Source organism: Archocentrus centrarchus, chromosome 17, assembly GCF_007364275.1.
Source record: "Archocentrus centrarchus isolate MPI-CPG fArcCen1 chromosome 17, fArcCen1, whole genome shotgun sequence".
In the NCBI taxonomy this organism is placed as follows: Eukaryota; Metazoa; Chordata; class Actinopteri; order Cichliformes; family Cichlidae; genus Archocentrus; species Archocentrus centrarchus.
The window spans coordinates 28,530,483-28,553,194 of NC_044362.1; the positions used below are offsets into that span (position 1 = coordinate 28,530,483).

Genomic DNA, 22,712 nt, shown 5'->3' on the forward strand with positions numbered 1-22,712 from the left:
AGTTTGTTTCATCCCTGAACAAGATGCCAACAAATGGTGTTACATGATGAGGCAGAGGTAACGCAACATGTTAATAAAGGAAACTACTCAAAGGAGATGTAAATAGTACTGGATTAGGAACACATAAAAAGTGGCTGTTTCTATGATGAATAAAAGCATTAATCACATTTGTACAACCTCAAAGACGCACACACTCACCTTTGATGAGTAACATTTATTTTTGAATAATAACTTTTGTTTTGAAAACAAAGATTCACATTTTAGAAGCTGAAAATTTTGCATCCTGTGGGAAGTTTACGGTCGATTAAAAACTAAAAGAATCACTACCGTATAGAAACTCTTGCATTATGACCAAATCCTCAGACAGTGCCTAGTTTTAATACATTTGTTGGTTTCTTACAGTTAGTCATAGATTAACTAAACACTAAGAAAACAGGGGAGTTACATATGTTTCCCAGCAGGGGAGAAGGGGATGGCACTGTGGTTTGGTGTTAGTAACGCAAAACCTCCTGTGTTGAAACCCACTGGCTGGGGACTGTTTGTGTGGCATTTTCAGTTTTTTCCTTGTCCCTGTGAGTTCCTGACGGTATTCCAGCTTCTTCCCAGAGTATACAAAACATGCTTAATAGTTTAACTGGCGATTTTAAGTTGGCTGTAGGTATGAATGTGTGCATCTCTCTGTGGTAGCCCTGTGACAGATTAGCAATCTGTTGCTGAGGTAGGACCCAGCAGGGGTCCTTGTACATCTGTACATGGATGGAGAACTGGAGTGTTTTTTTGTTTGTTTGGTTTTTTTTGGGGGGGTGGGGCGCTCTGATGAAAAATATCTCTGCAGCCTACAAGTTAGACTTTCGTAAGATATGTATTCACCCAAGTTACAGTTTTGAGTCTTATAAAATGTATACTGTAACAGAGATTTATAAACTTAGGTTATTCTGCCACATGGATCTGAAAAGTTATTCCCGCTTAAAGGTTACTTACAGCTGTGGCAGGTCGCTCCCCCGTAGCCGCTGTCAGAACAGTTGCAATGAAAGACAGTCCAAGACTGACTGCAGCGCCCACCATGTTCACAGGGACTGGGAGAGCACCTGAAACAGACAGAGAGAGTCAAGAAGATTATCAAACGGCATCCTGATGGATGTGTGTGTGGAGGAAACTTGAAGGTCTTTATTTGTCCTGCCACAAAAAAAAAAAAAAATAGGAAAATGCACATATAACTGTATATTGTTATATAAACGTACTGTGACAGCAGATTTGAAAACATTCATTTGTTTGTTTGGCAGCTTGAACACAAGGAACCAATTTTTCCTGCTAAAAACCTTTCAAGGAAGACAAAAGCAGCTGATGCCAAAAAAATCACCGTTTGTGCGTTGTTGTCGAGAGAAGCGAACTTTGTTTTGTTTGAAACGGCTGCTAAAGCATCTTTTATATTTTAGCTGAGTCACCTACAATGAGCGAGCAGACTCCGTCTACGCACACTTTGACAGGAAAAACTGTTGTGATCAAATCTTTGACCTTTTATAATTACTTAATGGTGTAGATGACACTAGATAATTATATTTGGCAAAAATGCTTTCAAACTCTCCCTATCCTCTCAAAAATCATGTACACTTGAAATTATTTTCACAATGAGTCTGTTATATAAAGCTCTTTTGTTAAATGGATAGAAAGCGTTTCAAATGCTTACTTGAGCACGTTACTCACTTCATGGTCAACTGTGTGTAGGACGGTCAGGGGAAAAAATGCTGAAAATGTTTCACTTCTAATATTTGGAGGAGGTTATATTTTCCATTTGGGTAACTTGTTGTGGGAGGCTGATGAAGTGGGGAAAAATCTGTTGAACAACATCTTTTGTAACATCACAAAATAATTCAACTGAAAGCCTGTTTAGTGAAACATTTCATTTCTTTCCTCACGGCTTTCTCAAGCTTTCCTTTTGAGTGAAAGCATGCAGCCTGAGTTTAATCTTACTTTCCATATGAGAGAATACATTTTAAATGGACTGACATTTGTATCAAGATTTTCTATTAACACTGAAAGTACTTTACAAGCCACATTCACAAGTTTACACAGCAATTTATCTCTCTCTCACTCACACACACACACACACACACACTTGTATGCATCAGGGCAACTTGAGGTTCAGTGTTTTGCTTGAGGACACTGTGCATGCGGGATTGATAAGCCAGGAGTCGAATCTCTGACCTTCCAACTAGAAGAAAACAAGCTTTACCTCTTGAGCCACACCAACAAAAATCCTTTAACTCAATCGGCATCCTTTTTTTAGGCTGCACAATTTTTAGACAGATTTTTTGTGGTTGCTAAACATCTGTGAGAAGAGTACAGTGACAGCAGTGATGCAGATGCTGTACTGGTCTGTTGTGGTAAAGCAAGAGCTAGCCTTTAAGGCACAGTTGGTTTATACACATTCCTTCCTTTACCTATAGCCACAAAAAAGATCACAGAGGTCAGGGGTCACAGCTTGAGAAGAGTTGCAGGTGGTAGCTGGGGAGAAGAAAGTTTCATTGCACAGAAGGTGAATGTGTGAGTGTGTGTACGCACATACATGCATGCTTTTTTTTCCTTTTTTTTTTTTTTACACAAATACTAATTAAAAAAACAAATACACTTTGCAACAATTCATAATGTAGTATTACCAACTGTATTCAACTCCACCAGCTTGAACAGCAGCTGGCAGTGGTAGTTCTTGTAGCTCTGCAGCATCTGTGAGCTCAGCACCACCTGAGGCAGCTTCTGGTTAGAGGAGCCCTGCAGCTTGCAGCAAATCTGCAGAGCAGAGCAAGAACTACTGCTGCCAGCTGAAGTTCAAGACAATGGAGTTTAAGAAATCCATCCAATCCATTTGAGGAAGCTGAATGACATGAAGAACCACCACAACAGCAACCTGACCTATATGTTCATAGAGAAACACTAGATAACAAGGGCCAGAGCAACCTGGTTAGTACCAACTGAACTTTCAAATAAGAGTAAGGTTAAAAATATATATACTTGGGTGTCAGTCAATCTACCTGCCCAAGTAAAGTCTATATGTGGGAAACAGTGGAGGGAAGTCCCTGCATCTCTACTTAGACTGCTGTACCCCACACTGCAAGCAAGTTGGCTCAAAATAACAAATCGACAATTTTGTTGGGAAAAAAAAACAACAAAAAAACTGACTCAAAATTGTAGGTGTTTAGCTTTTATAAGGATGACAAACATCCAGGCCTCAATAAAGCTTTTGGTCAGGTCTGTTGTACGTGACCAAGTACTAATGTACAGTAGAAAAAAAACTGTAAAACAAGGTTTCAGTGGTAAAATCTATTTTGTTGATTTACACCAGACAAAATGTATTATAATTAGGAAAAAAAAAAGAAAAAGTTGAGGGCTTCATTTCACTCTGTAGGACAGATATTCTTTCAGTTGTAGTTTTTCTGATAAAAGCTCAGCTCCACTGTTACTTGGATGATAAAGACATCAAGTGTAGTTGTTAAACCCAACAGGCAAGAAGAAAACAGACGCAATGAGAGAAATGATGAAACAAGAGGAAGATTTTTCATGTGACTGATGCAGGTTGCTTTGAAAGTGTTTTATTTGTTGAGGAAACAGGTTTCCTGTCTGTATGTCACATTTCAGTCACATTTTCATCTTTTGCTCTTTGGGTACTTTAACTGACTTGCTATGTACTGGGTTATTTGGTAAATTTTAGATTTAGCCTACAATGTGTTTCTTGATCCTGTTTTGATCTTCTTTGCAAGTTGCTTATCTTGTTCAGTCTAAATAACAGCATATTTTTACTTCCATGCTTGAATCATTCAGCAGAACTGACTGGAAAACCACACTTCCTCAAACACTATAAAAGGAGATGAATAAGTGTGCTCTGTACAGTTGTGCTTATAACTTAATTTTAGGATTTTCTTTTCCACATGTTGTCTGGGTGTTCCTGTATAAATAAAGCTCCTTTCTTATTCACAACAGGTAGCACCATATGTTTGATTTGACACATTTTTATGCCAGATGCCCTTGCTGACACAGCCCCAAATAAATTTATATCTCCTTCCAGGATCAAACTTTTGCTTATTAGGCAAATGTGTAAACCACTACACTATGGAGCCAGATGGATATTGCTGTGTAAGCAGTGATTCCCCTTCAGTCATTTGACTCGGTACAGCATATACTGTATAGTATGGGATATCATGCCCTCATGTGTTCTGACTGAAGACACCTGCACATATACACCTGTCATCACAGTCATCCTTCAGGTCTTATTCTCGTCACCATGCTACAAACACCTCTGCCAACTCAACCTAGCTAGCTACTGCTAGTTAGCTCTCTCGTCTGCTGGGTTGAAGTCAGCTTAACTGTCCTTGTTGGTGTTAGCCTGCACTGCTCAGTTGGTGTGTGGGTTGCCCGTGGAACACAAATTTTGAGTTTTCATGTGCAGCGTTTTTGCTTTGTGTTTTGGTATGAGTACCAAACTGAAACAAGCAAAGTAGAAATCATCTGTTCGCTCCTGTCCTCAGGGGTGTGGTTTCTTTTTGCACAACAAGGACCAGCATGAGGCATGCTGGGGAATGTCCATGCTAGGAGAACACTGCATGTGCGTTTTGTCACCCGCTCTGGCATTTGACCCTGGAAAGATGGGTGAAGTTTGTAGAGAAAATGCTGGTTTTGCCCAGGTTCAAAGGCAAGGAGTATCTGGTCAATGTCCCTGCAATTAGATGGGCAGACCACATGGAGCATGTTGATGGGCTAGCCAAAGGCAAGCTGGAAACATGCAAGAGTGCTGGCAAGCTTAAGCATAACATCCCAGTGTGCTTCAGATTCAGCCACACTCTAAGACAAAAACTGGTTCATCCCAAGGACGAAACTCCCAAACACAAGCTAAGCAACATAGTGTATGCTGTGCAGTGAGGAGCGCTTGGACCGCTACATTGGAGAAACCAAACAGCCACTCCACAAACACACGGCACAAGAGCCACCTTGACAGGACAAAACTCAGCTGTACTTCTGCACCTAAAGGATAAGGGACACCCTTTTGAGGAAGCCAATGTTTGCATTTGGACCGGTAAGACAGATGGTTTGAAAGAGGAGTAAAGAAGCCATTCAATGTTCAATGTGAATAACCATCACAGAGGTGGTGGTTTACAACACCAGCTGTCAGCCACCTACAATGCAGTCTTGAAATCCCTTCCCAGGTGCCTCAACCCCTACTCGCCTTACTTCAGATGACCTCAATAGGTGACATGATCAGGTGGGACAAGGTCTCGCAGTGGTTTCATCTGCAACCCCTGGTGGTAATGACCCGTGCCTTCTTTCACACCTTGGCTTAACAGTGAGGTCAACCCAAAGGGGGCAACCCTCACTTGGGTTTAAATACTTGGGACTCTCCACCTCTGACCTGGATGACTGAGAATCTACACAGACCATCTAACAGTTGCTTACTGTCATGTGGCTGTACACTCAGACCACAGGCAGTTTCTGAGGTTTGCATTCGAGGGCGTAGCATATGAACACCTGTTCAGCTATTCGGGCTCTCTGTCTCTCTTCACACCTTCAAAAATGTGCCGAGGCAGTGCTAGCTCCCCTCCAAGAGAGGGGTGTCCACATTTTAGCCCACATTTTAGATGACTGGGCTCTCATAGTGGGCTACAGAGAGCAGGCAGTGACGCTGCTGTCGTGGGTTCTGCCACACTTTCAGGAACTGGGTTTCTCTGTGAATTTTCAAAAGAACTTGGTCGTCAGCAGATCTCTTTCCTCGGGCTGGCAATACGCTCGCTTTCCAGCTGCACATGTTTGTCGGAGCACAGAGTTGCTGCGTATATGTCATAGTGCTACGTGGACTGTTAAGGATGAAAGCGTTTCAGTGCTGGACTCTCTCTCTCACCACGTGTGTGTCACATCACCTCCAGTAGAGCCTTCTGATAAATGCATCTTGCATGTTATCTCTCTGCCCTTAGACGGAGCCCAGGCTGCTACACTGGGGCTCTTGGATCGGGAGGGTGTTGTTTCGCAAGGCGGTGTCCACAGATGCTTCTCTAAGGGGGGTGGGGCGATCTGTGCGATGGCCTATCGTGAGAAGGCTCTGGACTCCAGCGCAGTGCAAGCTGCACCTTAATCACTTACAGCCATTAGCTGCATTTTTAGCTCTCAAGCATCTTTGTCCAGTTATGATGGGGCAGTATGTCTTAGACGGTAGTCGCTGTGCTAACATACCTGCTAGCGTTTCTTTGTTCCACCGTGAGAATTAATCTGATGTTCAACATTTGTTCCACATGACTTTTCTCCCAGGTCGTTTGTGCCCCACCTGTCATGACCTTGCGGTGCATTCTCTTGGAGGTTTCTGTTAATTAAGTTTGTTTTTGCAGATGTGGGGTTGATTATGAAGACTGTGACAGAGATGAGGACTCAAATGAAATGGGAAAAGTAGAGGAAGAAAGAAAGCATGATTTAACTTCTACCCTTCCTTACTGAAATACCCAAAGCACCACTCGACGTTCTTCAAAGTGCAGAAAACGAATACAGACACAAACTATCCACTACCACCCAAAGCACACATGCTCACTCTAAACACATGCCTGCCCTACACATATATCATGACATAACAGCCTCTGGCAAATCGTTTCTACTGGAGAAATGCACAGTCACACACAGATAATCGCAGATACATGACCAGCTGAGTTGTCTACAGACTGCAAACAACCTAATCTAAAACGCACTCCCATCCTCTCCATTCATGCTCAGCCCTAAGGCATTCAGAGATTGGCTCTTTACTCAGTAATTCAGGGTCCGTGATCCCACCACCTCACCACCTTGTGAGCAACAAAACCAAAACTTCACAGAAATCCCTATTCCCATCTTCCCTCAGACTGTGAACCACACTTTTATTGGCAGTCAATAAAAACCTGTTGATCTATTTAAAGTGTGTTGCAGCATACTCAGCCTTTCTCCATTCTTGTTTTCAGTCTGGTCCAAAGCACATTTTGCCAGCCTTCAGCAAAATGCTCTCTACTAAAGACAGGGGTTTATTTTTCACCCAGTCCAAGTACACAATGGAAATGATTATGGGAAAAGGGTAGAATATACTGCTAAGTGTACACATCAGTATATATTATTTATTAGTGCAAATTATTAATGCACAATGTCAGTCTCACTATTAATCTTCTCTACCTACATATTTATATTTTATTTTGTTTTTATCAATGTCGTATATGTATAATTTTGCACTCTACTCTTTGTTTATTTATTGTAGACTGGACTATTTTCTTGCTGTTGTAACATCAGTTTCCCTTGCAGGATCAATACAGTATCTATCTATCCATCTATCTATTTATCTATCTATCTACTGTAGAAGACTGAACAGAATAAGGGAGATGGATGCACTGATTTCCAGGCAGACCCGGTTTTCACATTGGTGGTCTTAGGATCTCGTCTCTGCTTTTTGCGAATGATATGCTTCTGTTGGCTTCATCAGGTGGTGGCCTCCAGCTCACACTGAAGTGGGTCGCAGCCGAGTGTGAAGCAGCAGGAATGAGAATTAGTAACCAGGTCTGAAGGTGCTGTTCTCAGCCAGAAGAGAAGGTGGCTGGGGAGCGGGAGGCCTGGGCTTCTCTGCTTAGTCTGCTGTCCTCATGCCACGGATAAGCAGGAAAAAATGGTGGATAAATACAAAGACGTGTACTGCAGTACTGCAGTATGATACACAGTTTTGCCCACAATATTAAATATTATATATTAAAACCACTTACAGGTGAAGTGGATATTGATCATTTCATTACAATGCTGGAGCTCCTTGGGTCCTGGCACTGATGTGCATGTTAGATTAATACATGTAACCTACCTAAACACTTGCAGATCAAACCCATATCCCCATGGCAATGCCTATACTAAAAGTACAATGCACCTTACACACTGTTTAGGAATGCCTCAAAAAGCACAAAAAAAGAGCCCAAGGCAGTAGTTCAGCTTCCAAACTCCTTAGGCACCAAACCATTCTAACAGTCACTGGATGTACTGGAACAAGCCCAATCCACCGAGACGCCACCCACAACCAAAGGATCTGAGGCTCAAAGTCCCAGTATCACATATCATACAACACCCTCACTGTCCAAGCTCCTGTGATTCAGAGTTGTTTTGGTGGCTTGAGGGGGATCTACGATATGTTCAGTAGGTGTTTTCAGTGTTATATGATAAAATGATAAAGAAGAAAAAAATCATAGTAATGTTGATATAAATGAAAGACCCTGAAGAAGCAGAGATTCCCCCTTTTCTTATGTGTTAAAATAAGCAGGCAGCTTTGGTGTTAAAAAAATTTGTGTTGAGCTCTTTGTGGGTTTTCTGTTAATAAAGCACTTCCCCACAGCTTCCTCAAATAGTGTTATTAACTACAGCAAACTGCTTTGTTACTGGCAAAGCTGTGCTCTGCTGACATTAAAACACACATACAATAGCACATATACAGTAATAACCTGCTCTGAAGTATGACCCCCACATTAAAGCCGTGTCGCAGAGTCCATTTTCCACCTGACTTTATAGTACAATGTCTCCCATGAGCCCGAAATTCAATCAGCAGGATTACAGTGGGGAAACATATGGTCAATTATTTTTGTTCCTGTCTTTATTGGAAAACAGATTTTGTTTATAGTTTTGTTCCACCGAGCAGTCAGATCTGTAGAGGAACTGTATTCTACTGAATAATAATAATAACAATAACACAGAAACAGCAAAACATTTAATTAAAATCACCCAAGCAGATGCTCCTTATCTGGCAAGGGTAGGTGGTTAGTTCAATATTTGTGGGTATGCTTTACATTTAGTTCACTGTATTTGCAGGATGAGTGTTTGTGCTACTCTGTGTGTGTTTGTTCCTGTGCCCTAGAGGCTTTTATAATTGTTGTAATTGTCTCATTAATTGTACTGCTATTTGGCATGCCAACAAAACAGTAAATGACTGGTTCTGCTCTCCCGCCTTCTCTCCCTCGTCTGTCTCTCCTCTCCTGAGGCCCAAACTCTGAATCTGAGCTGTCACTGATGACATAAAACACATACTTGTACTTAATTGTATCATTTATTACACAGAACATATTTATCACGCGGTGTAAAATAGCTCTCACTTCACTTCTTTTCAGTTTAACTTAAAGTTGCATTAGCCCCATAAGAGGTAATAAATATTCTGATACTAACAATTGATCACGTGACTACTTGCGTGGAAAAGGAGTTGTTCATCTTGACAAAGCTGCAGTGAATTATCTCTGTAGTTCACCTCAGCTCTGCAGAAATTTATGGCATCTTTTAGCTCATTGTTCTTCCTTAGTGTTAGCTCATTCTCAGTGCTGTCATCAGTTTTAATTACAGGCGGCTGATTTGAACCTGTTTCAAACTGAATGGAAGTTATCTGTTGTTATTGCTCCCATTCATACTGCCGAATCAGTATGCAATTACCACATTAAGTTGTAGCTGTTTGCCAACTAAACTAGGCGTATACCCACAAAAAGACATCATGGCTAGTTGGTGAAACTGGTTGACTTGTAACATTAACAGGCAAATTAACTGTTGTCTGCTGCTTGATAATTTCAACTCTGTGGCCATTTGCTTGCACCCCGTATTAGTGGGAGCCCCTTTTCACATCTTCCAGTCTCCCAGAGACCATGTAAATGACATGTAGTTCATGTAACTTGACTTGTAACTTAACTTGTAACAGTATTATAGTTAATCCAGTTATAGGCATATTATTGAGGCATATGGAGATCAAAAATTTGAAACACTTTAATATAACTCACTAAAACACCACCTTTAGGTGTGACCTCAATAAAAAAAAAATTTTTTAAAAAGAAAATTTTTACATGAGGAGCTGTTGTAAAATAAATATTGTGGCTGAGCTGTTGTTTTGGACTAGATGAGATGGAACAGGTGAATCTAATAGTGGATGTGTACTGCATGTTGCCATCAGCAAGCTTTGGGCCATATAATAACTGGTCCACTGAGTAAGTTAGATCAAAGCTCAATAAAAAAGGATATTGGCAAGGAAAGCAATTGTCACAGCACCCATTTCACACCACTGGTTTCCACTGATCATTTACTCTTAATAACTGTGCGAACGTGTGCTTGCTTGTGACTGTTTGCATGACTCCTGAATGGAGAAAACCCTCCGTCTCTAAAAGGCTGCTCAGCCTTCCCTCACACAGGAAGAGAAAAATACAATAAAAGAATGCTTGAAAATCACAAAAAAACATTTAAAAGTATTTCTGAAGCCACTATTCTTAACTGTCAGTGTCTTCTGGGTTTCCTCTTCAGCACATGTCTGAAAGTTTTTTCTTTTTTATAAATTAGCTTTCTGTCTAAATCATATCCATGATTTTAGCAAGCACTTTTTAATATATATATATATATATATATATATATATATATTATTTCTCTATCAGGAATGGCTTATTCACAACTGGGTTTACTGCTCTGTTTACGCCAGTTTGCACCCGTCCTCACCAGGAAGGCAGACCGGTTAAGGTGTTGCAGTCACGACGCTATGGGCACAACTCCTCCAAAGTCTCACTGCTGGTAAAGGCCCTAAACCAAAGTTCCACTTGACAAATGGTCCTGTCATGTTACTGTAATAGAGAGTCCTGCTTGACAAAGCATGCTTGAAGTTCAGCTGGTGCTTTTTCGATTAAATTATAAAAAGATGAAACAAGTGGTCTTATAACCTCTGGAAAAAATTATGGAATCACCACACGCGGAGGATGTTCCATTTAGCTTTTTTTTTTTTTTTTTTACCTTGGAGCAAATAAACTAATCACATAGATGACACAAAACTATTTTTTGTTAAATAGCTGATCTCTTCCTTCAGCTGTGTCTAAAATTTTCCTCAAATACAAACAAAATGCAAAGGTTATAAAAGAAAAACATACATGTAGATGGAAGACATCTCAGTTTACACATTTGATGTGTTTTCAATATTCTACTGTGAATAAAATATGGGTTTATGAGATCTGCAGATCATTGCATTCTGTTTTTAGTTTACTGTATTTTTCGGGCTATAAGGCACACTTAAAATCCTTAAATTTCCTCAAAAATCGGCAGTGCGCCTTATAATCCGGTGCGCCTTATGTAAGAATTCTTGTTGTGCTTACTGACCTTGAAACAATTTTATGTGGTGCACTGCGCTCAAAAATCTGTCGAAATGTTTTAATGCGACTTTGGTAAGGGACGTTTAATAAATATCGACATTTTCCAAAGCGTAAGCATACAACGGGTGGGGGTGTGTGTGTGTGTGTGTGTGTGTGTGTGTGTGTGTGGGGGGGGGGGGGGGGGGGGGGGGGGGGGGGTAACACCCAGCGTACGGTTTTCAAATAGTTGAGCGCTGCCGTCTAACTGCCGATGGCCGAAGAATCCACACGATATTTCCTCCGGTCTGGCAGATCAGTTCAAAGGCCCATCACAGATTCACAAAATGACTCTACTGATGATATTAGACAGGAACAAGCTGCGAGTGCAGCGCAGCAGGTGTGGAAAGCAGCCGGAGATAAATTCAACAAGAAGTGGAAGCGTTGTTCCAAAAATAGAAACCGTACGCAGTAAACCGCAGAAAACGATGATGGATTTTATTCTACATGTTCCGGCCTATTTCCATCTATGCTTGCCCGTATATTTGTGCGTAATCTGGCGATCAGCGCTGTTGCCAACTTTTGTGTAACAAAACTTGCTGTTGACCGTCTCAAAAGTTGCTAAAGGACGAATCGAGGCCCGGGTGTGTGTGTGCTGTTCTCCTCGGTGCCAAAGCGAGGTCCGGGCAATGCCACAGCATATGACAGGACGCAGTACGAGCGCTGTATGTATACAAAACACGGTGACAGCGGAGTTTTCAGGTTTCCGGTGTTGAGTCAAAAAGGGATTTCCTTTTTTTTAAATGGTTTTTTTTTTTTATATTTTTCTTTGCTTATATCAGTAAATATACTGGTGCACAGGATTTATGAAGGGCTTATATATAAAATGAAAAAATGACTTGTTCTTACCCTCATTAATAAAGAATATATTGCAGTGTCTGTTAAGATGAAGAAGATGGCGAGAGATTGCCAGCAAAAGTTGCCCTTTTATTAACAATTAAATGGTTGCTGTGTGCAGCAACCAAAACAAAACAGTAACAACAAGACTGACTCGGATAATGACGAGGGGGAACCCGGCATTGCTTGATGCCGAAATCACCCAACTGATGATGAATGATTTAAAATGTGTGTATTTTTCTGTATTTGTTACAACTGAGTTGAATAAAGTTCGACTTACCTGACGCTTTTGCTTCACTCTACATATGTTTTATCATGCGCCTTATAACCCGGTGCGCCTTATGTGTGAAAACAGACCCGTTCATTGATAGTGCGCCTTATGGTCCGAAAAATACGGTATATTGTACATACACAGTGTCCCAACTTTTTTGGAACTGGGGTTGTAAATATTTAATGCAAAGCAGGTTCACATACACTGGGTCATGTTTGCAGCTTTTGACAAACTGCAAACATGAATAGGTCTACAAGAAATTGGTTGACGTGAATGGGTGAATGTGCCGTATGGTGTAAAGTGCTTTGAATGGTTACCGTTAGACAATGTGGTTTAAGTGTCTTGCCCAAGGACACAACGCAGCGCAGGGACAACCTTCCGGCTGCAAGGCGAGCGCCTACTCACTGCGCCACTCCCACAGATATGTATTTTGTTTCAGATATTACTCCATATAAAATGTCAGGACTGATATGACGAGCATGCCATCCTCATCAAGTTTGGCATTCAAAATAAGACACCCAGGTTTTCTGGTTGTCTTGAAGAGATAATAATGTTCCTTTTTTCTGCTTACACTAAACAGGATGTCTGAGCTGTTAAAGCCAATGGGCAGTAGCCCTCGTGGGCTTGAGCCCTACTTCTGGTAAGCTAGTATGTTTTTTATGTTCTCATTAAAAATTTTGCACTAGTGCTGCGTGATGCACAGTCCTCATGGGTTCAAACCATACTGGCATAAATCCATTTTTTTTTTTTTTCAGATGTAAATCAAATCAAACTGGACTCGACTTACTCAGTTTTTAAGGATTTACATTAGGTGGTAGTAACTGGTACTGTAGCAGTTATTTTTTTAGTACCTACTCAGCCAGGGTTCCAAGCGAGCTGAGTCTAGCCAGAATTGTGATGGTAGCAGGCTGCATGCCTCTAATTGGCCAGGGAATGGTGTTACTCGATGAGTCATGAGAACTCACAAGAATCAACTCACAAGAATCAAACCCACTGCTGTTGAAACCCAGCAACAAAGGAAATGGCTACACACTAACCAACATCGTGGTCCAATGTGTGAGCTAGACGAAGTCACCCTTTTTGTTGGTGTCGCATACACATGATGTCACGGGACTTTCGGTCCACTTTACAATAAGAACCACAACCACCTTAAGATGGTACTCAATTGTAATGGAAAGTGACAAAAACTGAGTATAGTAGAGTAGACTTGAGTTAAGCCAAGTAGGTGCTAGTGGAAATGCAGCTTTAGCGAAGTAAACATATCAGCTCAACAAAATGAATAAATCAATAACTAGCGGTGGTCAACCACTGATCTGGTTTTAGACTTGTTCATAACACCAGGATAGGTGAGTGGTTAAGGCAAAACACTCAAGATATCAAGGATACAGTCCTTATCCTTCAAATAAGTCTCCAAAGAGATGAGTTTTAATTACTGGACCTATCTTTGAAATCATACATTAATAAAACACACACAATTCTTTGTGCAATCTGTCTTGCCATTTACTTAATCTCAGTGCTGCTCAGTTGCTCCTAAATTCCAACGAAAAATTGGCCCAATTCCATCTACACCTAAGGCCTAATCACTAAGCTCTAATCACTTAATCCTCCAGGACTTAACTGGCTCAAGAGGCAATGGACATAAGACCTTGAAGGTTAAAATCCCACATTGTGTAAGGGCAATATTTAATACAGTTATGCTGATATGGTACAAAAAAACCCATAATGTGTTCCTAAAAAGGCTAGTGGTACTCATGTGGTAGTAATGCAGATACATTAATATATCAATTTCCTTGAGCCTATCTCAGCTAAACAGACCTCGAGAGAAAAAGCTTGAAGTGATTAAAGTTGGAACATGCAGTCTTAGTATTTCTCCTTCCAATCATGCAAGTGTGTAAGTTGACCTTGAAATGGAAGTGAAAAGAAGAATGGAACACATCACACTGCTTGTAAAACACACACAAATAAACAAAAAACAAAACAAACAGAAAAAAAAACCCAGCAATTTTAAAAATCAATTTTTACCAAACTACTAAAACTTAGGACAGGCATGAGCAGATTCCTTTGATTTTCCGCTCACCTCTTCATCGTGCTATGGTTGGATTTCCACCTTATATTTGCCCATTTTACAAGGATGGAAAAGTGGTTAAGGTACTACAATTAAGATGCAACAGATAACAGTCCTTGTGAGGTCAAATTGGACTTTGTATACACAGAATCGATTTGAAATAGAAAATTGGTCCCGATTCCAAGCAGAAAATGACAAATAGAAGAAATAATTCTCATATTACAGGTCAGCACTGTAATTTTGGACAGATTGTACTGTGTATGCTAAAGCTTCAAGCAAAGTGTTCTACTTGTGACAGACTGAATTCTTTCCAGATTATCATATTTTATATCTCTGCTGAATCTTAGAAAAGAGCTGCATCAGAGCTAAAAGAAAAGGTGTTTAAACAAACAGCATTTTTTTTTTTTTTATAAGCTCACCTGTCAATGATTCCACACATGTCAATCTGCAGGTTGCTGTAGTTTCCCACATGCTTTTCCTGCACTTTAATCAGGTCCATTTCTTGGTTGTCCATAGTAAATAAACGCATGCAGCCCTGGAAGGCATTAAAGGGCTTCCTGCACTTCTGACTGTCATCTTCAGCAGGACAACCTGAGCAGAAGAGAATCAGAGCAAATGGCAGCAGTTAACCTAACAAAAGTGAACTAAAAGGACAAATACAGCAGATTTTTAGAGATAAAGAGATTTGCTGTAAGTGGCATTACTTGTACCACAAACACTGGTTTGTATTATGATGCACACTGTGACTTTAACTGGCTAACTACTGTACTGCGGCTAGAGAATTACAATTTATCGGTTGATTACTCCGTTTTTACATTCTATACTCTGCCTTGTGTTCAACAACTTCCACACTGAAGCTTGACTAAGTATAATTGGATGGAGTGACACAGCTGAACTGTTCAAGCCTCACCTCCGAAGAAGAGGTGACTTTCTACAGTGACAGGAAATGATGGGCTGGCTTGAGTGCTGTCTCTTTCCTCTTTATCCACTGTGATGGTTAGACGTCCTCGTCTGGAATTCAGCTCCACTGAATGCCACTGACCGTCATTCAGAGCAGCACCTGGAAAGCAAACATCCATTAACACACACTGCTGAAAATAAGCTCTTTCCCACGTGTCATGGTTGCGCACGGAGCCATTAAGACCTGCAGCAGATGCTGGCAAGATTGTTTTTCCCAGGCTGAAACCAAGCATGTGTAGTAATGTCCAAATTAGATATCCTGTCTCATCACAGCTTGCTACACATACATCCAATTTACACATATACCATATTTCTTTTTGGAAGCAGCTTGTAAATGATCACTTTGGAAAAAGTTATAATGGCCTAAACTGCTCAAGTGAAGATACCTGCCCATCACCTCATGTGTCAGACAGCACAGAGAGGAAGGGCCAAATCTAACACATTGATTGCAGCAGGTGAGCTTCCTACTTCGTACATCCTCTGAGTGATTGACCTGTAGCAAGTACAGACGGCACTGTGCCAGCCATGTGGATCTGTATGTCATTAGGAGTTAAGGGAATAAATCAATATCTCATTATCTCCACTGTTTTCCTTACTTGCACTTCTTTACTCAAGAAGACATCCTAATCATCCTACAGTGCCATTTGCTACTTGTAACAAAGGTCTGAAAATCAGAACAACGCAGTGCATAAATATTGCATCTAAACATTGCAAGAAACATATTTAGAATAAAGTGTTTCCTAAACCCTTCACGAGCTGTGATGATCGTTCTCTGCTTGCTATTAACGAGTGAGGCTGTTGTAGGACGTTTGTGTCTGTTTTAATTGCTTTTCCAAAACCAAAACCAAAGCAGCTGAACTGTAATGACTGGATTAATGATTGTGTTTGCCTCCTCTAACGTAAGCAAAAATCAAACTTACAAATGGAATTCACATGTGATACAAAAATGGAAACTGAAGTCTGATCAATGCGACTCACATTCCATTCACATTATTTTGGGTTTCCCTGTAATTTGTTTTGTGTGACCGGTAATGAACAAGATTAACACAACTAAGTAGTGTCTGGAGACATTCTCCTACTTGTGTCCTTGCATTTCAATCAAGATCACACCACCCATTAGTCACTGTAACCCAAAAAACTACATGCCAACCATACCTCGCCCACTGATGACAATAAAATGTACATGCCATCCTCATCCCTACCTTTTGATCACCTGTATGTTAGAACATGAAAGAATAAATAAATAAATCAGTGTGGAAAACAGTGATTGTTAATTTTAATGGGCTAGAATTGGGCAGGGGAGAGTACTGTCCTACCTATCTGGCCATTTATATTTTCTATATATAATTTACATAGAATAGTTACTGAGCTATAGTTTAATTCTAAATGCTTAAGATTAGATTGACAAAAGCCATAACCCACTGTTTTTCAAATAAGTGGTGACACATTCATGATTTGCTATCCATATGAGGGGTACCACTAACTTAACTGTGGACCTAAAGATGCATGGTTTACAGTTTAAGGGTTTGGATTCAGACTGACCTGTGCTGAGCTCCAGCAGCGCCCTGCCACCTTTATGGATCTGTAGTTGGAGTCTGGCCTCACTCAGGTACAACCAGGCCACGCCCCCTTGCTGAGGAAGGTCAAAAGTAAGCAGAAGCCCCTCCTTGTTCCATGTCCTGAATTGGAACCCCACAGATACGCCCCCTGACGAAGACGTTAAAGTCCTAGGTAGCTGGAGGAAGCTCTCGGGCCCAGTGAACGTCACCGCAACAGAAACTGGCTCAGCACATGAGAAGGTGACATTGCCCTGAGAGAGAAACATGCAGTGTGGAGAGAGAGGAGGTGAGACAGAAAAAAAGAAGATTACTAGAGAGATAAAACAACATAAAACATAAATATTAATCAGCTGCAGAAGGTGTGTTGATCTGACCTCATGTCTCAGTGATCTCATCAGCAAGTCTCCTTAAAGAGGACGTTGGTATTACCATAATGATAACAGCAGAGCTTAGGATAAGATTAGAAAAGCAAACTCTAAAATACCAAAGTCACCTAGTGTGGAGGTAAAAGAGATAAAGAATGGAAATAAAATGAAGGGAGCATACAGCATGGCCAGTACTGCAATATCTGACATCTCTGTTACAGTCCATTGTTTTGAGTAGTGGTAATGACGCCGGGTTCACTGCTAAAGCTGTGGCAGTAATTTATTACAGTCCCGACTCTCTGCTGGGAATTTCAGTCGGCTATCTTTACAATGCTCTGGAAACACAGATGACACCTAAAAGCCCTTTGTGGTGCAGTTAAAAGTGATGTACAATTATTCATGTTGGAGTGGGGTTTGCTGCCGCACAACACAAAGTAAAAAGTTACCTTAAAAACCCTCAAAATCCTTAAGACTCCAGCAGCAGCACACTTTTCCTCCTTTGCACACACACACACACACACACACACACACACACACACACACACACACACACACACACACACACACACACACACACACACACACTTTCTTCCTATTATTGCCTCCTCAAAGAGCTGTAAGAAGACCCATTTAGTGTCTGTAGTAGATTAGACCACAGTTTTGTGGCTAGTACCTTAAGAGCCACAGCACACTCAAAAACTGCCCATATCAGATCTCCAGCCATCCATGTAAATCTTTGAACCTATTTACCAGGAATTCATGTTTCCTCCTGCTGTCTGGACCTTTACTGTAATGAGAGAACATTTCTTCTTCCTGTCAGAAGTGCTTCACAGCTCCCAGATGAGCTTGATCCACTCATTGCAACTGCAGAAACATCTGAAGGCCATAATTCCCACAATGAGGAGACATAAGTGAGTCTAACCACACTACACTGCTTTGTCTTGGCTTCATTAACCAGCCCAGTAGGTCTTTTGGAAGCAGCTCAAGCGTACAGATCAACCAGAAACTTACTCAGCTTACAAAACTCACAACTTTAAGAATAACTGACATATGCAGTTATGGTAAAAAGAAAGCACACGCTCTTTAAGGTTTTACATATCGGGATATAATAAAAATAAATTGCTGGCAGAAGCAGCACTGGTGGTGTGAACTCATGTGCAAGCCAATGCTGCTCAGACGGAGCTGTCACACACAGGTAAGGTCCAGTCTCATGAGCCCATTTGACTATGCACAGCTTAGCTTTATAGACCTGGACTAACCTCAAGTGGTTATGGTGCACACTGCCCCCAACAGTAAGTCACCAGTTTGAGTCCCTACTGGTTGGCAGAATTGAAGGATGTAACATTCTTACTTTGATGTTTTCTATTTTGCTCAGAATAAAGGAATACAAATTGCCCCCCCCCCCCCCCCCCCCCGCAGAAAACACAAACCTGCTGTCCTCTACATGATTATAGATACACAAACACCTCAGTTGGGCTCCATTATATGCAGCCAAATTTTGAAGGCTCCAGACTGCAGTGTAGTACCTGTGTAAGATCAGTGTGAAGCAAAAGACTGAAATTTCACATTTTTGGGGGGGACAATGTTTTTTCAATTTCCTTTTCTCTCATTATATTTTTTCCCCAATTCAGCATATTTTTTCTGATTTACGACATGATGCATCTTCTGCTGTTTCCTTTTGAACCCTACTGTACCATGGACTTATTGTAAAAACCTGTTCCTTGTTTTGGGGAAAAGCCAAAGTTGTCATGGTCCCCGCCCTCTCCGGGCCGGCAGTGTGTTGTATGGGTGTGTTTTGTTCTTTGGGCAGGCTCGACAGTTGCTCCACCCTCTGGCCGGCCTCCTCCAGCCGTGTGTGGCACACCTGATCTCAATCACTGTTTACTCACCTGTTTTCCCTGAGGCTCACTTGCTGGGTATTTAAGCCAAAGGAAGTCTTCAGTCCTTGCCGGATCGTTGCCTCTATCAGGTAGCCAAACTAAGCACTTTATTTTGGTGTCGTTCCAACGTTCTTTTGCCTTCTGGATTAATTGCTGTTTGTGTGCAGAGCTGAGCCGGGGTCTGTTGGGGTGCGAGTCAAGAATTCTGTGGGTCAGTAAACGTGCTGCCAGACCGACGGAGGGTTGGAGACAAGCCTGTGTAATCCCGGACCTCCTCACTCAAAACTTTTGTTGGATTTGTGAAAATAAAAACTGGAAACATTTTACGTCTGCCTCTGCAGTTGGGTCCTTCCTTTTCCTGAACATCATGACAGAACGATCCGGCCAGCTGGACCCAGCAGAAGCAGCGTCACTGCAGGGAGTGCTCTCATCTCTCGGAGAGCAGCTGCAGAAACACGATCAAGTACTCCGGCATCTGATGGCAGATCAAGCAGCGGTGACTCGTAAGATGGACGAAATTGGAAATGTGTTGCAAATGCTATGCTCACCCAGTCGTGCCTCTCCTACAGCTTCTCCTCTGGAAGAGAGCACTTCGCAGTCTGGCACTGTGCATTCCCCGGAGGGCGCTGCCGCTTCCTCAAGTTCCCCGGAGCCCCCGGAACGAGCTCTTCCCTCTCCTGCTCTCTTCTCCGGTGAGTTAGAAGAGGCTCCAGGCTTCCTGATGCAGTGTTCACTTGTGTTTAAACAGCTCCAGAGGACATATGCTGCGGACAGTGCAAAGATTGCATACATGTCTACACTAATGAGAGGAAGGGCATTACATTGGGCACAGACGGTTATTAATGCTAATGATGATCTTTCATATGCTGAGTTTTTGAACAAGTTTAAGTGCGTGTTTGTAAAAAGGGATAGCTGTGACCAAGCAGCCCAGCGCATGTTTAACCTACGACAGGGCGAACGGCGTGTGTCGGATTATGCCATTGACTTCTGGATTCTTGCTGAGGAGACAGGATGGGGGGTGAAAGCCTTACGGGGGGCCTTCCTCAACGGTCTCGCGAACTACATCCATGATGAACTGGCAACTAAAGAGCTCCCATCTTCTCTGAATCAGTTAGTAGCAATGTGCACCAAATTAGATGACCGTGTCCATGAGCGACGCAAACAATTTCGCCCCAGACCCAAGAATCCTCACGCTCAGCCTGTTCCTTCTGATGAATTGATGGGCGCAGGCCCGTCTTTTGGGAATGAAGTGGAAGCCATGCAACTGGGCCGCACACACCTCACCCCAGAAGAACGTAGTCACAGGTTGGCAGCTGGTGAGTGCCTTTACTGTGGTGAGATGGGTCATTTTCTTTTCTCCTGCCCACGGCGGCCAAAAGGCAGGGCCCGTCAGTCCAAGTAGGGGTGCTGGCGGGTGAGTCCTCCTCCCTACCACGTCTAATGGTGCCAGTTATTCTGTCTGTTAATGATGATGATTTCACCCTGCAGGCATTGGTGGACTCCGGTGCTGAACAAAACTTTCTGGATTCAGCTCTTGCTCAACAATTAAAACTACCTCTTATTCACCTCCCACATCCTCTGCAGGTCAAAGCTCTTGATGGTCGCTGGCTGGCGGAAGTAACGTGTCAAACTGAACCCATTTCACTACTCATTTCTGGCAATCACCGTGAGTACCTCTCCTTTTTCATCATCCACTCTCCTCAGAGCCCTCTGGTCCTGGGACATCCCTGGTTACAAAAACACAACCCCGTGATCGATTGGTCACACAACAAAATTTCCACCTGGAGCCAGGATTGTCACAAACAGTGTCTTCTGTCAGCCCAGCCTCCATCCTCTGCCCCGTCTGAAACCCCTGGTTCTGAGGTTCCCAATCTCTCTAATATACCTGTTTGTTACCATGATCTGGCAGATGTTTTCCGCAAAGACTTAGCATTATCCTTGCCTCCCCATCGCCCTTACGACTGTGCGATAGAGTTGTTTCCTGGAGCTCCACTCCCAGCGAGTCGACTATACAGTTTGTCTAAACCTGAAAGAGAAGCGATGGAGACATATATTCATGACTCTCTAAAAGCTGGGATAATCCGTCCTTCCTCCTCTCCATTAGCTGCGGGTTTTTTTTTTGTGGAGAAAAAGGACAAGACTCTTAGGCCTTGCATTGATTTTCGGGGGCTTAACCAGATCACGGTGCGGAACAAATATCCTTTACCGCTACTCTCCTCAGCCTTTGAACTGTTGCAGGGGGCCTCTGTATTTACAAAACTAGATCTCCGAAATGCCTACCACCTAGTCCGCATCCGTGAGGGGGATGAGTGGAAAACGGCGTTTAACACCCATCTCGGCCATTTTGAATATTTGGTGATGCCGTTTGGTCTGACCAATGCCCCAGCTGTCTTTCAGGCATTGGTAAATGATGTTCTTCGAGATTTTCTGAACCGTTTTGTATTTGTATATCTGGATGACATTTTAATTTTTTCAAGAACCCCGCAAGAGCACCAGGAACACGTTCGCCAAGTCCTGCAGAGACTGCTGGAAAATCGGTTATTCATTAAAGGGGAGAAATGTGAGTTCCACGTCCAAACGGTGTCTTTCCTGGGATTTGTCATCGCGCCTGACAGCATTCAACCAGACCCAACTAAGGTAAAAACTGTGGTGGACTGGCCCACGCCTTCCACCCGGAAACAGTTGCAGAGTTTTTTAGGGTTTGCCAATTTCTATCGTCGATTCATCAGAGACTATAGTCGTGTTGTGTCCCCATTAACCGCTCTCACTTCCCCTAAGCAGCCCTTTCTCTGGACGACTCATGCTCAGGAGACGTTTGACCACCTCAAGGATCTCTTTGCTACCGCCCCTATTCTGATACAACCGGATTTGTCACAACCGTTCATTGTGGAGGTGGATGCCTCAGATGCTGGGGTAGGAGCTGTAATATCCCAGCGAAAGAATGATAAATTGCATCCATGTGCTTTCTTCTCTCGCCGTCTTTCTCCTGCAGAGCGGAACTATGATATTGGTGACCGGGAGCTCCTGGCTGTGAAGCTAGCACTGGAGGGATGGCGTCATTGGCTTGAGGGAGCTGAACAACCCTTTATTGTCTGGACGGACCATAAAAATCTCTCATACATTCAAAAGGCCAAGAGATTAAATGCACGCCAAGCTAGGTGGTCACTGTTCTTCACCAGGTTTAACTTCACCATCTCTTACCACCCTGGCTCCCGTAACGGCAAACCTGACGCCCTTTCTCGTCTGTTTTCTGATCCTGAGCTCCCTCGGCCAGAAGAACCTATCCTTCCAGTGTCCCGGGTGATTGGGGCTTTGACCTGGGAACTGGAGTCTTTGATCCGAGCTGCGCAAAGGGACGAACCGGATCCCGGGACCGGTCCTGCCAACCGAATGTACGTACCCACCTCAGTCTGGTCCCAGGTGCTGCATTGGGCTCACACTGCTCGCTTTACCTGCCATCCTGGTGTGTTCCGAACAATCACGTTTCTTCAGCGCTCATTCTGGTGGCCCTCATTAACCCGAGATGTCCGCGACTACATTGGTGCCTGCACCGTCTGTGCCCGGAATAAGGTCTCCTCGTCTCCCTCCACTGGCTTATTAAGACCTTTGCCCGTACCTG

General features: G+C 42.5%; 1 protein-coding gene across 3 annotated transcripts in view; it reads right to left on the minus strand.

Annotated features, from left to right (window-relative positions):
* The window catches only part of LOC115795488 (contactin-associated protein-like 4), a 128,728-nt gene that overhangs the window by 35,659 nt on the left and 70,357 nt on the right, over positions 1-22,712 (minus strand). For all 3 annotated transcript variants that reach the window (XM_030751435.1, XM_030751434.1, XM_030751436.1), the window contains exons 8-11: positions 16,832-17,099; positions 15,240-15,389; positions 14,749-14,920; positions 982-1,088 (exon numbers count right to left, since the gene is read on the minus strand). In XM_030751435.1, coding sequence (XP_030607295.1) covers positions 982-1,088; positions 14,749-14,920; positions 15,240-15,389; positions 16,832-17,099 — 697 coding nt within the window. The remainder of the gene's footprint in view (positions 1-981; positions 1,089-14,748; positions 14,921-15,239; positions 15,390-16,831; positions 17,100-22,712) is intronic.